General features: G+C 39.4%; 1 protein-coding gene across 1 annotated transcript in view; it reads right to left on the bottom strand.

The window, feature by feature from the left end:
- dnah9 (dynein, axonemal, heavy chain 9) overlaps positions 1 to 16,910 on the bottom strand; it is a 124,824-nt gene that overhangs the window by 39,060 nt on the left and 68,854 nt on the right. Inside the window, exons 52-58 of the mRNA XM_086017687.1 lie at positions 15,465 to 15,607; positions 13,655 to 13,816; positions 13,345 to 13,578; positions 5,736 to 5,816; positions 3,484 to 3,663; positions 1,495 to 1,725; positions 192 to 386 (exon numbers count right to left, since the gene is read on the bottom strand). Coding sequence (XP_085873813.1) covers positions 192 to 386; positions 1,495 to 1,725; positions 3,484 to 3,663; positions 5,736 to 5,816; positions 13,345 to 13,578; positions 13,655 to 13,816; positions 15,465 to 15,607 — 1,226 coding nt within the window. The remainder of the gene's footprint in view (positions 1 to 191; positions 387 to 1,494; positions 1,726 to 3,483; positions 3,664 to 5,735; positions 5,817 to 13,344; positions 13,579 to 13,654; positions 13,817 to 15,464; positions 15,608 to 16,910) is intronic.

Here is a 16,910-nt window from a genome sequence, read left to right on the forward strand (position 1 = left end):
CGACGCCGATTCAACATGCTGAAACGCCCACCAGACGCGGTCCAATGTTACGACGGTGTTCACTACATCAATCAACCGGCGCAATCCGGTGCTTGGTGTATGTAGGCCATAATACGACCTTTAGCTTTTTTTCCATTCATATCTTGATTTGTTATCTGATTCGCATCAATGTCCAATGACATGTGTCTTACGTTGATCTTGTTTTTGATGGTGGCGAGCTTCCCTTGTGCAGCAGCCAGCTCTGCGTTGGCTTTACTCAGAGCCTGGCGCTTGGGCTCTACCTCGCAGTATACTTTGTAGAACTTGACTATGTTCAAAACCCAGGAGCAAAGGCCTGCTGCCGCGTTCGACTTCGAGGCAACGAGTTCGGGCTGGAACGCTGGATCCTGAATGGAAAGACACTTATTCAACACTTTGGTCAAATTGAATCTTTACGATGAGTAAAGTACTGTACTGTGAGCTACTAGCATAATTGTAATGCCGCGCCTATACAGGGTATGGGTCTACTTCTGGTACGGGGTGGGAGTGTGCAGGAGCGTTCACATGTGCGTGTAAGTGATCTGGCTACCATGGCAAAGAGCCGCTGTTGTGTTTTATCAATTTCAGAACTTTTTTAAGACAGTAGTTCAAATTCAGGATGATGGTAATAATTTCTACAAGTTAAGGCCTTCAGGTTTCATCCATGAATGTAACCCACATGGTGATGGACTTTCCCTGTCTCGTAATGAGAAATTGAGGGTCCATTTTGAACACCCCCGAGTTACAAATGTGGTCCTTTGCCCAATAAAGGGTTAAATCTCACAGCCTCATATCAGAGAACCAACTAGACTAGATATAATTCTTTTGCACTAAATGGCTCCTCCAGCAGCTAGGGCAATTATACATTCTTGGTTTGATAATAGCCACTGCATTTGCAACTAAACAGCTCAAAAAAGTGGCTAAACCATCCATATTGGATATTAGTGGTTCATTAATTATTAATTCGCCGAGTTCCAAAGTCTATTACATAGCCAATATCCAATTAACTGCAAGGAAATTGAAGCGACAAATACATTGCTGAAGTTAAAGAAACCAATTCATTTCCATGCTTAAATCACTAACGTGTCTCTGTACTGCATTGGCTGACCGTTTTAGCATGTGGACGAGTTTATAGGAAGAATGCACACAACTCAGAACACTAATGTTAAAATCCATACTAGTGCTAACAGCGACTTACCAATATTACGGAGCACTAAACAAAGTGATATTGTAATTTGTATGCACTCAGCAAGTGTATTAAAAATACAAGATGCTACGTATTTATAACGAGCAAGTAATCGTGTTGCTGCTTCAGAAAAATGACCATGCATCAATTGATTGGCTTCATTTGATTTAATGCTGGTGAAGTATGATGATATGTTTGTGCTCTAGTTGCTACTCAACTACAACTGTAAATACAAATTCAATATTAGCTATGCCCAAAGGGGGGGGGGGGGGGGGGGGAAACATACTTACCTGCAAGTAAGGCTGAATAGCTTTCAGACAAGCCTCCGGGATGTTTTCCTTGTTGAAATTTATGAGGGAATCAAGGAACGTATCCACTTTTGCCATCATCACCTTTGCAGACTTCCAACTACGATCCTTCGGGACTTTGCCGCCAGGCGACATTAAGACCATGACAGCTGCTGTGACATTGGTAACTGCTGCCACTGGAGAGCCAAATGACTTTAACTCTGTCAGGTTGTTCTAAAGTGGGGGAAAAAAAATACAGGGAATCATCATATAATTAAAGAGCCATGAATGGTCTGCTTGGGGAAAAAAAAGAATGTGGAAAAAGTAAAGGGTTGAGAAAAGAAGGGGATTAACCTGCAATGACTTTGAGAAGACAAGAGAGAATTCAAATTAGGACATTTTACAGAGCTTCGGAGAGCAGTGATTGAACTGTCTGCTCTGGTTGTTTCGCCAGAAAGAACCTTTTAAATGTAAAGGGTGTTTTTAAAATTCCCACAGGCGGCACATAAACCTATATAGGTTTCAGGGGATGAACTAAAATGCCAGTAGTGCATAGAGAATACATTATCTTAGCGGAGATAACATTCAATGGTCTTTAATCTCAAACGAACGGCCTGTGTAGACTGGGGCGGAGCTACGTGGAGGCCAATGGCGACTCCATTGGCAGAGGGCGTAATTTTTTGGTGCAGATAATCAATTCGGCATTACCACTATTCCCAGACGGTTGCATTACACCGGCATACTAAACATGCCATCATACATTCAGATTTACCATCCATCTAAGAATGTGTTGATACTGTTGAGCTGCATGCAGAACATCAAGCTTCCTTTCATAAACAGTGGAAACTGTCATACTTACGAGTATTAACCATGATTATTTCTTTCACAACCTAGCATACAGTGAACATGGCTGAGAAACAATTAAGAGATTGTTGTATATTTTTCCAGTCATTGCACTGCTTAGCTATGATTTGAATGAATGAGCCTTTGATTGGCAGTATGCAAAATGGTGTCGGCCATCGGTGACAACTGATCACTGTTGATTGGCTGTTGGGTAACAAATTAATGCAAGAGATAAAAGTAGCAAAAGCAAATGAACGGCAAAGAAAAAGACATGATGCGTTAAATTGTGCTCAGTCAGGGCTGGAGTGGCTATATGGCATAGAGGGCAGATGCCCGGTGGGCCGGCTACTTTTGGGGCCGAGGAGTTGATATTTCATTATTATTTTTCCATTTTACGCCTAGAGACTGGCATACAAATTTAGAGGGAGCAGCCCATTAAACCATTTACATCACAGACAGTAAACTGAACCAATCAACATCAGTGGCAGAGCTACATGGTAGGGATGGGTTGTTTTCTTCAAATTCTTCTCTCTTTAGAAAAGAACATTTGATTCTTGCAGTCTTTTATATTTTCACTGTTTGCTTTTTGATTATTAAACAGTTTAAAGCCAGGATATGATTATGACAAACTTTATTGGTAAATAGATACAATAAAAACTTTTCCCCTATGCGTTGTCAATATCTGGATTTTTTTCTTAAAGGGGAAGTCAACCGAAAAAAACCCTTATAAGAATATGTTTTATGCAGGCCAACTTGTCGAAATGTTGCATTTGCAGAATATGAGTTAAGCAGTACAACCCGTTTTTGTCCATCTAAGGGGTGACCATTTTGCCACTTTCAGTCGACTGAAAATAACATCACAGTTGCTCAGGGCTCAGAAAACGACCAATCATGGCTCAGCTTCAGAAAACAGGTGAGCCGCGATTGGTTACATTTTTGTAGGTGCGCAGTGTGGAAAATTTGGACCACATGAATGCGTCAAGCATAAACCAAGCTAACCTGCCACCCCTTAGTGAGTCATTCTCTCATACTGTTTACACCACTGAAAAATGTCTGGCCACTGTGTGTAACTAAAAGCTAAAACGAAAAAAGGGCCAAGTGTGACCATCTCGAAATCTCGTAAGAAAGAAGCAAAGGAGAGTGACGCACCTTATTGAGAGTGTTGAGTGCGTCCTGTGCAGCGATGAGAGCTGGTTCAGCCATGGCCAAGTCCTCTTCACAGTCTTTTTGTTTGCCACGAACCACAACAGCCATGGCCGCCACCTTTTTCTCTTCATCGTCAGCCACCGCTTTCTCCTTGGACACCTTCTCGGTTTCGACTCCAACCACCTGAGGGCCAACACATTGTATTACAGCTCGCTTTTTACTGGCATGGCTTTTCATGTGTTCTGAATGTTGGGTTTCAGAATTCAAATAACATTATCCGCTAGTGTTGTCAGGATTATAACTTATGAATTAACTGTACTACGGCAAAAACAAAGAAGTTAAAAACACAGTGGAATAATAGCTGACAGTAAAAAAAAAAACTAAACAAAATTCTTCTATTTTTATTTCTATGAATTCAGAAAATGCGGAAAGATGCTAATTAGAATACATTTGCCAAAAATAGATACATTTAGAATATTTTTTTTAACACTTAACATCATATGAACACAAAATATTAAACTTTTTTAAACACTACTGAACACTTTCTTATATACCATATTTTTGGGACTATATGTCGCACCAGTCAAAAAAAAATGGACTATGAAGGACAAGAAAAAAACATAAAATATATACATAAACATATAAATTGTTCTGAGGTATAAGTCACATTGTTGGGGTAAATTTATTTTACAAAAAGCAAGAGCTTGAACTGTACCCTAAATCCCAGTTCCCTCATCATGTTGATGGCAGTGAATGAGTTCCTGTTGGATTAGAAACTTCCTCTTCTAACTACAGAAATGTTTTTTTTCTTTTTTCTTTAAAATGGCTTAAATTAACAAGAGTCCTACGTTGCATTGCGGCCAAAGGTAGAAATCCTGTTCAGGTATTCCTCCTTTTGGTGCTGTAAATAGGAAATCTTTGTTGTGGCGGATGCTGCTTGCTAAAGACGTTAACAGTATTCCACCAAAAGTATTTTCCAAACAAGAAATGAAAGTAGAAGAAGAAATGGATGATGAACAAGAACAAAAAGTAGTCATTTTAACTAATGTGTAAAGCTAGTTGGCATGCAGCCATCGACCACAATAAGGATGTACTATTTAGAGCACCAAAAAGTACATTATTATAATACCAATAAGTATATAATAACACCAAAGGTGGCAGCAATATTACAAATTTGATTGATTTGATTTTTGTGAAAAAAAAAAAAAATAAATGCACAAAATGACTTCTTGCACTTCATGTTGGTCTGCTGTTCAGCAGTTTTGTGTCATCCTTGAATGGTGTTTATGCGAGAGTCCGTTGCACTGAGAGAAAAAAAAAAAAGAATCAGTGTGTATTTATTTTGTTGCTTGCTTCAAACCGTTTGCTGTTGAACAGTGGATCTTTTTATCCATGCATTGTGAAATGTACTATCAAAAATGAGATATTAAGAGCACAATTTTTGCACGTATGCACATAATGTGTCCATATTTAAAATGGCATTTTTGTCATTCATCCGCTTAGGAAGTGCTCAGCTTGCAAATAGTCGTTATCTGATCCCTTAGGTAGGCACTGTGGTGTCATTTTCAGTTGACAGCATGTGGCAAAATGTCCGCCCCCTGAGATGAATAAAAACGGGGATTTTGCTGCTTAATTGATATTTCACAAACGAAATATTAATTTTAAAAAAAATGTGTTTATTGGGGCTGCATAGAAACATTTTATTATAAAGACATTTTTGGACTTGATGTCTCTAATTAAGCTCAGTTATAAAGTATGCTCTTAGCATGATGCTGTGCTGTTATATGAAAGGAAATCTGCAACCACAATTAACTTAATAAATTGGCACAGGTTACGAACAGCAAACAAACTAGTTTGAGCAGCGGCCTGGCATGGCACACTCACGTTACCACATTTATTGTTTACTTACTACATTGACTCACTGTACCTCTCTGTATGTCAATCAAGTACGGCCTATTATCTACCGTGGAATCCATATAATGTGGTGGATTTATTTTTGAGTGGCGGTTCCAAAAAACTCGCTGTAAAACTAAGCGGCAAACAATCGGTGGGGCGCAACATGCGTGTCCTTCATTTCTTTGCACGCAAGCAAGCAAAATGCCATTTGCCCTCTTGGTATTGGGGTCAGTGCAAAAATATCTCAGGACAAATATAAGCAGCTAGATAGTCCAAAAGGTTCTGAAAATGGGAAAATATCAACATTTATATGTGAGGTTTTGCTGGTGTTCCGAAGAAATATGAAGAAATGTTCTTGCCTGGATTAGCTTGTCAGCATCCTCGTTCTTCTGCTTGAGCTTTACTTCTTGGGCTGCTAGCTTGGCCTTGAGGTCATCAACCTGTCAAGATGATGAAACGTGGAAAGGAGCGGGTCAGGGGGTGGGGATCAGATGATTCTCGAAAACTGGCGAGATATGGATGATTAAGTAGCCGGGCCATGTTACGATCTTATGATAGCTACCGAAAAGATCGTAATAGATAAGTAGTCGTACCACTCTTCATAAAACACGGAAGGCAAAACTTAACAATGAAATGGTGATTTCCCAAGAATAAACTCAAAATTTTGAGAAATATTTTAAGGGCAAGTCTAGCGTTAATGTAGTTTTTATTTATTTATTTATTTATTTTTTAACTGGTACCGAAATAGGGGCCAGAAAATCAATACAGTCAACCAAGACAGCAAAAGTTTTAGCAAAAGCCCGGCCATCTGAATGACTGATGATCACGACGCAGCTTTTTCATTCATGTCAGAGAAGGAGATGTTATAAACATTACATGATATATTTAATGTTTATCAGCATTTTTCAGAAGAATTGTTTTGGGTGTAAATGATTATTTTTTCCGATGTATTTATGCTAAGGTGGGGGGTCGATGGTGGAGTGAATATACAAGTTTGTTTGAATAAAAATATGTGATCGAGTATTGATTTTTTTTTAAAATTCACTGATCGACCTAAAAGAAAATGACACATTTGATCCCTTTGAGTTAATTGCTATCATTAAATGAAATCCAAAGTATATGAAAGAGTGGCTTTTTTTCTTTTTTTCTTTCTTTGTATCATCATTCATTCATTCATTCATTATCCATAGCGCTTATCCTCACAAGGGTCGCGGGCATGCTGGAGCCTATCCCAGCTGTCTTTGGGCAGTAGGCGGGGGACACCCTGAATTGGTTGCCAGCCAATCGCAGGGCACACAGAGACAAACATCCGCACTCACAATCACACCTAGGGGCAATTTAGAGAGTCCAATCAACTTACCATGCATGTTTTTGGAATGTGGGAGGAAACCGGAGTACCCGGAGGAAACCCACGCAGGCACGGGGAGAACATGCAAACTCCACACAGGGTGGCCGGAGCCGGGATCGAACCCACGACCTCTGAACTGTGAGGCGGACGTGCTAACCAGTCGACCACCGTGCCGCCCTTTGTATCATCAATGGATCTAAAATTATATGGTCTGGGATTGAGTGAGCTACATAACTCAAACCTAAATATCTGGCCAAATCTCTCAATGCAGCATAGTATATTTGGCATTTTAGGGAAACTAGACAAATGAGCTTACAAAGGGGCTTCACCCTTTGCGGATAACATTTTGTGCCCTGCAGGATTTGGCTTGACACCATGCATGTGACCTTTAAGCTTATACCAGGACAAATCTTATTCTGTCCAAAGAGATAAAGGGGGAAGGTAGGAATGAATGGCATGCATATCTGAAATAAAATGGAAAGATTTGTGATAAGAGCTGCTATCAGTACACACACACACACACAGACAGACACAATCACACACAGACGTGTTCAGACCAAGGACAGCCGTAAAGAGAAATTAAGGGTATTACAAAGTCCTCATAACTCCTCGACAAATAGGGCTTGCATCGCCATCTGACTCCATCAAAATGCTGCACCGGGGAAATAAAAACAGACTGTTTTTCCATGCTTGTCTTTCAGCTAATTAAAAAAGAGGAAATCAGGCCGCAGGCAAGACAGCCTTTTCAGATTGTGACAGTGGATGCAATGGATTCAGTCAAACATTAGAAGAGCACCAAGTGAGCCATCAACATGATGAATAGGCAGGGGGAAAGAGCAAAGGGAGGTGGGGATTGCGTGGGGAAGCAGGCCCAACTAATTGCCGCATGGAATGGGCGATATTCAATATATGTAAGCAGCCTCTGTTGTTTGTATACTATGGAATTTAAGCCGCACCCCACTTTTAACAAGCAGCTTCAAAAAAGCTCTCATTTCTCCATTCCTTAAAGATAGTCCTTGACAACTACACTAAATGGTCTCTTAGTAAGCAACACCTGCACCTTCTAATCAGATCAGAGTCAGCATATTATCGCACAGACGGGTGACTATTAGGGCCCGGCCGATTCATCAGTCGGCCAATTTCACCTGCCAATTTTAGCCCTTTTCCAAATGGATGATAATTGGTCGGGGTGTTTTATTATTAATATTTATCAGATTAAATGCTGATATAGTCCTAATTTCCCCTAAAACAGTAAATGCTTTTAAGTCTCAGAGTCACACAAACTCCACCAACATTAATGCTTGCGAACGTAGAAAACGTGGGATTTCGTCAGGGTTCCTAAAAGGTTGCAATCATGTTCGCAAACAGTTTTCCTCGTTTGCAAGGACATTTTGTGAAATCATTGTTTTGCTAACAGCGGCAAGTGCAAGCGTTTGCAAAAGAGATTCAAGCATTTGTAGCGAGTGAAAATTGGAACAAGTTTGTAGACGGAAACGGAAATTTGTTCCGGCCGGACAAAAAGTGAAGATGAAGAATGGCATATCCACATGTGCTTAGATTCACTGTCTCAAACAATCAAGTCTAAGGTGAGTTTCAGCGTTTTGGTATGGATACACACATTTCTTGAAACGATTCGCGTGGTTACGGCAGTCTTTTTAAAAACAAGAAAAAGATTAGCTATTTTTCGGTCTTGACTGGGCCTGAAGTAAACACTGCTATCTCATTAATAATGTACACACCTGAAGAGTTACAGTCAGGCATTATAGCGGGAGCGGGCTTTCCAACGTGCAAGTTTATAATGACGTGAGATTAACAATTCAACGTGTCTCCTGTTTTTGTTTAGCTCTCTCTGTACATCATGTAATTAAAAGGCATCTCTTTTAAAGATGACCCGTGTTAACATCTGAGAAAGGAATCTTTGTTTTTTTTTTATTTTGGTTCACATGAGTCATAACTTCATGGCAAAGAAAATATTGGAGTGAACAAAATGTGATTTAAAGCGGAAGTCAACAGAAACATATTTTTTTTCAAGAATATGTTCTTGAATAACATGGCATTCTGATAAATATTGCGTTTGTGGAATAAGTGTTAATTCACTCGTTTTTAGCCATTTCTGGGGGCGGCCATTTTGTCTTCTGTCGACTGAAAATGACATCACAACTGCTTACAACGACCAATCACGGCTCAGATTCAGAAAACAGGGCAGCCGCGATTGGTCGTTGTGAGCAGTTGTGATGTCATTTTCAGTCGAGAGAAGACAAAATGGCCGCCCCTAGAGATGGCTAAAAATGAGTGCATTTTGCTGCTTAACCTATATTCCACAAACGCAAAATTAATCAGAATGCCGTGTTTCAAATAGTGGGCCTGCTGCGAACATATTCTTGAAAAACTATGTTAGGGTTGACTTCCGCTTTTTTTTTAATATGGGAATCGGTATTACAAAATCCACATCCGTTGGGTCCTAGTATTTATTATAATAATTTGAATTCTAATAGTAAGCAATTAACTAAAAAACAAATTGTTTGACAACTGGGTTCTTTAGTAAAATCAGTTTTTAATCTACAAAGGTGCAGAGTGCCGTGACAACGATGAACATTATCTTGTTCAGGTAAAATATCAGATGCATTATTCAATTATTTACTACCACTTCTGCTGTTCATGGTTTAGTCAGTTTGTTTCAGCAACTTACGGGTATGCCTCCATTTCATTTTCTCATCTACCTTGTTTGCCTCCTATTACCTCTCCAGTGAATGAAATAGCAAGGCATGTGCAATGCGGTAAAAACAACAGTTTTGTTTCTCTACATCTTTGAAACGTTTCACCTACAGGCGACGTTGTTGTCAAAACAATTCCTGTTCACAGAGTTGCGACTGAAAACACTAATATGCATGCCAAGTAAGTACTATACACACCGATGGTTTGTCTTCTCTCGCGTTAGTCTAACTTGAGAGTATATTTGGGTTGGGAAATGTAGTTACGGGAGTCGTGCGTCTCGGCTGAATCAATAATGAACATTCGCTGGGGATGCGTTGTCAAGCACAGCAGCACACACAAACACAGCCCCATCTTCCGCTGTTGTTGATTCGAATGTGACATCCTCACATTTCTTGTTTTGAAAGACGGCTGTTTTACAGTGTTGAGAGGGCAATGGCAACACAATGGTTTTTAAAAAAAATGCCATTTTGAGTTTGTTTACAAAGCTAGCACCCTCAGGCCCCCCCCCTCCAAAAAAATGGTTTGTTATAATGAGCCCTGTGTTAATGGCCAATAAACAACTTGTTCACTGAGCGGCGAAGGTTGGCGAAAGTTTGCCAAAACTTCAGTCAGTGTTGCCACTGTTACCTCAAAAAAGTCAACTTAGTTACTTTACTGAGCAATTGCTTTTAAAAGTAACTTAGGTAAGTTAGCAACTTAATTCATTCACTGCCATTGATGAATTTATTTGTCTTTTCACAGTCCAGCCATTCAATCCCAGGAATGTATTTATATTTTTTTCAAATATTTTCAAACGTTAGGGTAAAAGAGGGACTTTTAACATTTTTAAAAATAAGCCAAATAAAAAAGTATTTTTTTCATGACATATTTACCAATTAACATTGAAATGGAAAATTTTTAATTGAATGCATTCTGTGCTGCAATCCAAACGTTTTTGAAGCTAGATAAAACTTTGTTGACAGAACAGTGTGTGCAGCAAACATTAATATTTTTGTCTTTAGCTGACACAAACAAAAGAAAAATTGAGATTTTGTACTGAGGTGTTTCTCTCCCCTTCATATCCCAGCCCCATTTCATAGATTAGCGTTTTGCCTCACCTTGGAATTTGGTTGCCCTGTATGGACTGCTTTCTTATATGCTGAATTTGTACTGTCATTATTAAACTTTCTTGGATTTGGTCTACATATACTGTATATCGACTGATCCTTGTCAGTGTATTGAGCCCCGGTCTCTTGGTACTCTGTTTCTGTCTCAACCCAATCAGTCAATGAAGATGGATGCCCCACACTGAGGAGCCAGTTCAGGTTGTACATGGCCTGGGAAAGTCAGCTGGGATAGGCTCCCACTCACCCGTGACCGTAATGAGGACAAACGGTACAGAAGATGCTTGGATGGATCTTTTTTTTTTTTTTTTGCTTATTTTCTTTTAAAAGGTGTTTGGCTGTAAACACTAGAAACGAGGTTTAAGAGAAATATTTCTATTCCGTTTGCATGTAAAAACTGGTAAAACGCGTCTTATCTGTCAAAAATCAAATTTGACAGATTCAAGGAATGGAAACAATGATTTCTTCCTGTCTCCCAATGATGTTTGCTATCTATTCTGATTTTATGGTAAAACCAAAGGTTAGTAGGGATGTAACCATTCATCGAAAATCGATTTAAACTACTTAAAATATGCATCGATGTAAAGAATAAAAGAATCAATATTGAAATTTTGATGACTAAAGGATTTATAATGACAACAGTCAAATCTGTTGTACATTTATTCATTTTAATGTTTAGTTCTGGCACTAACAAAACACTGATAAGACAAAATGTAGTTAAACAGTCAAAATTATTTGTTGATTTTCATTTTTTTGCAGTTACAAAAAGTTACTGTTACTGTAACAAGGACAAAATGCAGATGTTAAAATAAAAACATCTTTTGGTCTTGAAATTAGTCATTCATTTTGTTAAAAAAAAAAATCTGAATCGAATCGAAATCGTGAACTGAAAATAGAAAATCGAATCGGGGCTTGAGTGAATCGTTACATTCCTAAAAGTCACAACAGTATTTACCATTTGTCTTATATACATCAAATTACCTTCACTTAAAAACATTAATTATTTTAAAAATATTCCTATTCCTCTTATTAACTCTAGCATGACTACAGCAATTGAAACCAGTACAATTAGTACAATCTAGCCTGCCCTGTAGAAGTAGCATTCTTACTGCTGTAGGGAATGAGAGCATGCATCAAAAACATATTCCACTGTTGAAGAAGTTAAGACACAAACTCCAAACAAATGTAGAGGAACAAAAACATAATATCCTCTGGGGAATGGATGAATCACACACTAACACAGCATGTCCTACAGTCTTTTAGTGTTGTTTTTAACCCCGGTGGCCCGTGTTTATCATGACCACAGCAGCCCCTGGTGAGCTGCACAACCTCCTGCGCTGAATGTTAAATAACAGAGCTTATGGTAGTATGGATGCATCAACAGGCACAGTGTGCATTAATGGTAGCTTGCTACTGCAAAGAGTCTGCTCTCTAATTAGAAGGCTTCTCCATTAACAAATGCTCATATGTGTGTGTGTATGTGGGGGGGGGGGGGGAGTGCAGACTGTAAGGAATATACTGTAAACAGAGAAATCTCTAGTGTTACACACAGTGACACCATTTCATATATGCTGTACATATATTTGCATGTAATTTTGTGTAGAAGGGCCGTCTCTTGTAAAACAACTGATTTAAGGCCAAACCGTGTGTGTGTGGGGGTGTGTGTATTGCATTGCACAAACAAGCTCACTATATAGAGACCTGGATTGGATTGTCTCTCTCCTGCAAAAAGTGCTGAGACAACAAACATTTATAAAAAGTAAAGATGCATTTTTCTGCCCATTATTTTTTATAGGGATCATTAATATGCTTGTGTGTGTGCATGTGCGAACCACAGAGGCCAACAGCTTTCTGCTGATTAAACAATTTTTTTGGGCTGTCTTTTTTTTTTTTCTCCCACACAAAGAGCGTCCTTTTTATTCCCAAATTTTGAGTTTCTCTTCTGAATGAAGTATACCATAAAATGTAATGCAACAGCATAACAGCATGCATAGACGCCACTAGGCAGGTATGGGAGTATGCCTCCCTGGATGAAAAATCGGAATATTTCAAATTAAAATGCATCAATCTGATGCATACTCAGACATAGATTAAGCAGAATTAAAATCTAATTTTTCACCATGCCGAGTGTCAATAATAATGGCAATAATAATAATAACAACATATTATTATATATATATATATATATATATATATATATATAAAATATATTATAATATATTATAATACAATTATAATAATTATAATAATTATAATTAGGGAGGTAATGATTTACTCAAGCCCCTGGATTCGATTTTCAGTTCCCGATTTTCGATTCGATTTTTAAAAAATCACGACCATGCTTGTCTCCGTGGCCTAGTATGTCGCTGCAGCAATCCACAAACACAATACGCAATAATGCATCTGGAATGGAAAAACATTTAAAGACATACTTTTTGAGCTTTCTAAACGAGTACATTCTCATGACCTAGGTGTGTTATGTCTTTTGTTAAAAAAAGTAATCTCACAAAAATATGATTTTAAAAAGCGCATTAAATATCAGGCACTGTAAAGGATGATCTTTTAATAAAGTGGTCCTGTTTTGACAAAACTGCTGCAATGGCAATCCCTATTCTTATCTCTTCCGGCGCTGCCATTGTTTTGAGCCACGCCTTACATACCGCCACTATCTCAAAAGATCCTATAGTCAGCTCAAATCTTGACCAGATGGTTTACAAAGATAACATACATGTCGTCTTGTGACTCCACCGCAAGGTTAATGAAAGAAGATGAATAACGCTAATGTGCATGTAAGAAAAATACCTGAGCAGAGGTGCTGTTGAGCCTCTGCAGGCCATTCTCCAGCCGCTCCATTTTGCTGCTCAGGTCTTTACTCCTCTGGCCCAGCAAACTTCGATACAGTTTGATCTGCTCCAGGAAAGATTTCGGCGTGGTGTAGTTGTAGCGCCGCTCGTTGGCCAGGTACTCTTTCGAGGTCTTATTGACACTCATGTGGATGTATGCCATGAATTTACTGACAGACTCCTTCACTTGGGGCTGCAGACATCAGAACAACGGGAAACCGTCCTTTAGAAATGGAACCAATTCATATTAGCATAATCGCAGTTCCTACTTCGATGTTGTCCGCTCCTTGGAGGAAGCTGAGGCTGACCGACTCCAACGCCTCCCGCGGCCATTCGTGGAACCAGTCGATAGCTGTACAGTTGACCACGGCGGGGAACTTCCTGCTACGAACTCTCAGTTTACTGCCAACTGGAGAGAAACACAGAGCCACCTAGCAATCACACTCGCACACACACGCACACGCACGCACATGTTGGATATGAGGTCGGATCCTCCAATGTTTAGCGCTCCCGACAATCAACATGAAAAATGGGAAACAGATAATAAATTATGAGTAGCTCCATCGTTAAGCAAACACACCCTCTGGCAAGCATGTGAATTAAAAGATTGTGGTGAGCTCTGGGCTGTGTTGGACTGATTGGAGACTAACAGCTGGCTTGTTGTGAGGCCCAACCAGATGCTCCATCACGCTAAGGAAACAAATATACAGAAGGCTAACTCAAAGGACCCTCCAAACATCATCGACTCAGATAACTGCAAACAAATTTGACATTATCTGCAGCATTTGTTGGACAAAGCGAGGCCTCTCAAGCTCCGCACATTCAAATATGAAACCGACACAATTTCAGAATGATACATTTCTCACGACTCAAATTTGGGTATAAAAATTTGGTTTGCAAGTCCACATTCTGTACTACAATAATATTGTATTTGTTTTAATTCCGTCTTGGAGATGTATGAGTATATGGTGGCAATAGCGGTCATGGGATGACAAAAATACATATTTATGGTGTAACTGTACCATCTAACATCAACATCTGTCAGGTAGTTCCAACGGAAGGTCCGTCAGTCCGTCACTGATGGATTCCAGTTTGCACTGGCAAACTGACGTTAACTTTGAAACACTGACGGAATAAGTGCCGAATAGTCTAAGAATTTATATTTATTCATTTTTGTGTAAGAATATATATATTTTTTTACTGAAAATTAGTATCGGCTCCAAATATCGGTTATCGGCCTTCTTGACTCCTGATAATCAGTATCGGCCCTGAGAAAAACATATCGGTCCATCTCCAGTTATTATATAACGCTACTATATAGTATGCTCATAGTTAATAACGAAAACAAGTCCTAATATACACATTTCTTGTTTAGGTATGCAAAACTCATTGCCATCATGTCTTCTTAGTAACAGTAAATTAGACTCCTCCACGCGTGTATTCAGACAGATCATTTCACATTGTTACAGATCCACCCTTTACAGGCATGAACCTCACAAGTGGGATCACCTTCCTCATTTATTCACTCCTCTACCTCAGGAGCGTACGGGGCTGGGAGGCGGATATGGATGCCGATGGAGCTGCATGGTAATATAGAGAGGATAAGCAAAAAAAACCCCCCTAGAATACCCGAGTCCTCAAGGGGGGGACAACCTAGTTAAACGTTTGTGAAATGAAATCATCTCCAGCTAAACTGCAGCTTTTTTTTTCCCAGTCATACCAGTGATTTATGACAAAGACCGCCACCTATGAAAGCATTCTGAAAGATAATTAAGGACAAATTGTCCGCGGAGAGCTTCATCTTAACGCCAGACATTTACCTATCTGTGAAAGTGTTTTTATCCTGCGATCATAAATTAGGCGCGAGGTGAGAAGGCAGCATATATTGGGAGGGGAGATGGACATCAAACGGAGGAGCAGGTTCCGAGAGACAAATGAACGGCAAACTTTTCCAGCGCCTTCCCCCCCCCGAGGAGAGCCACTAAGAACAACTTTCTCTGGATCATTAGTTGTGAAATGCACAGTAACAGAACACACAGCTCTTTGTACAGTACGTGTCTGAGTATCTGATTAGTTCACCTTGAGCTGTCTGCGAACCCGGTCGATGAAGAACTTCCAGCAGTTTTCTCTTGTATCCATCAATCCAGAGCTGCGGACCTGTGGCCTCACACTGCCAATGATGTTCTCCGCCTCATCGTCCGGGAACAGGTCAGGAATCTCTCCTTGGGTAATAAAAGGATCCATATTATCTTCATTATCGTTTTAGTTGTTCAAGCAATCAAAAATACATCAAGTATTTTCCGGGCTATAAACCGCACATTTATATAAGCCGCACCCACGCTATTTTTTGTAAACAATGAAAAAAAAAATATATAAGCCGCACTTTTATATAAGTTCAAAAATGTTAACTTTACTGCATTTACAGAATGATTTTGAACTGTTAAATGTACATGTATGTACCTGAACAGATTCTTTCCTAACGGTGTCTTTTAATACCTTTGAAAGTACCGGTACTTCTCTTTATTTCACTGCCCGTTGCCACTTAAGTTTGTCAGTTAACGTCCACCGTTCATTGCTCTACTTCCGTATATCACCTCATTCATGCGCCTGTTGAACTCCTCCACCTGCAGTCACATCCTGTTAATGGCAATTGTATTGTATTTTGATTCCGGTTATTCCGCCCCCAGCGGTGGAAGAAAAATACACAGAATAGCTGCACCTTTATATAACCCGCATGGTTCAAAACCGACGGAAAAAGTAGCGGCTTATAGTCCGGAAAGCACATATCGCTTATCCCTAAATGCACCAAGCTGAACTGTTACATTTGCCAAGCAGGAACCTGCAAGGTCATGAGGTTTTCTTTTCATCTCCATTGGTTGGTTCTCTTTGGACTAGTTAGTTATCAGGACTGTATAAACAGTTTCAAACCTGCTGAGGAGTGATAGATGCGACGTGATTTTCTTTTGTTTTTTTTTGTTTTGTTACCAGCTTAACCTTGGAAGAGGTCTTCTGAGAGCAGCTGTTTGTTGTTTTCTTGATTCTTTTTTGTTTTGTTACGCTTACACATTTTTGCTTACAGCAGCTGCATTGTTAGGGAACCCGAAGGGTGTAGAGAGAGTCAAGGAAACATGTAGATGGGCTGACTGAGAATTGTCACTTCCAGTTGAACAATGGTAAGAACACAAAATGCCGATTTTCTCAAAGCATTGTCTTCTTCGAAAAAAGAAAGAGCGTTGAAAAATTTCGGCAAGTCCACAGTCTTTGGTCTAGCCTACATTCAACATTGGGAACAAACTAAGGTTCACCATTGTGTAATATTCAACAGAAACAAATTTTCATTTCATTCTCTCTTCTCTTTATGAATACTCTGGGGCGCAATAGTATTGCTTGAGACCATGTTGATAGTGTTCCGAAAAGAAAATTTTAATTGAATTGTCTGAATTCTTTGCGGTTTTCCTTTACTTAATGATTACCAGGATAGTTCAAAGATGAGTTTTGGTTTGGCATTTGAGGATAAATGGTACA

This window comes from Filicampus tigris, chromosome 19 (assembly GCF_054856515.1).
Source record: "Filicampus tigris isolate MCC_2025a chromosome 19, RoL_Ftig_1.0, whole genome shotgun sequence".
NCBI lineage: Eukaryota > Metazoa > Chordata > Actinopteri > Syngnathiformes > Syngnathidae > Filicampus > Filicampus tigris.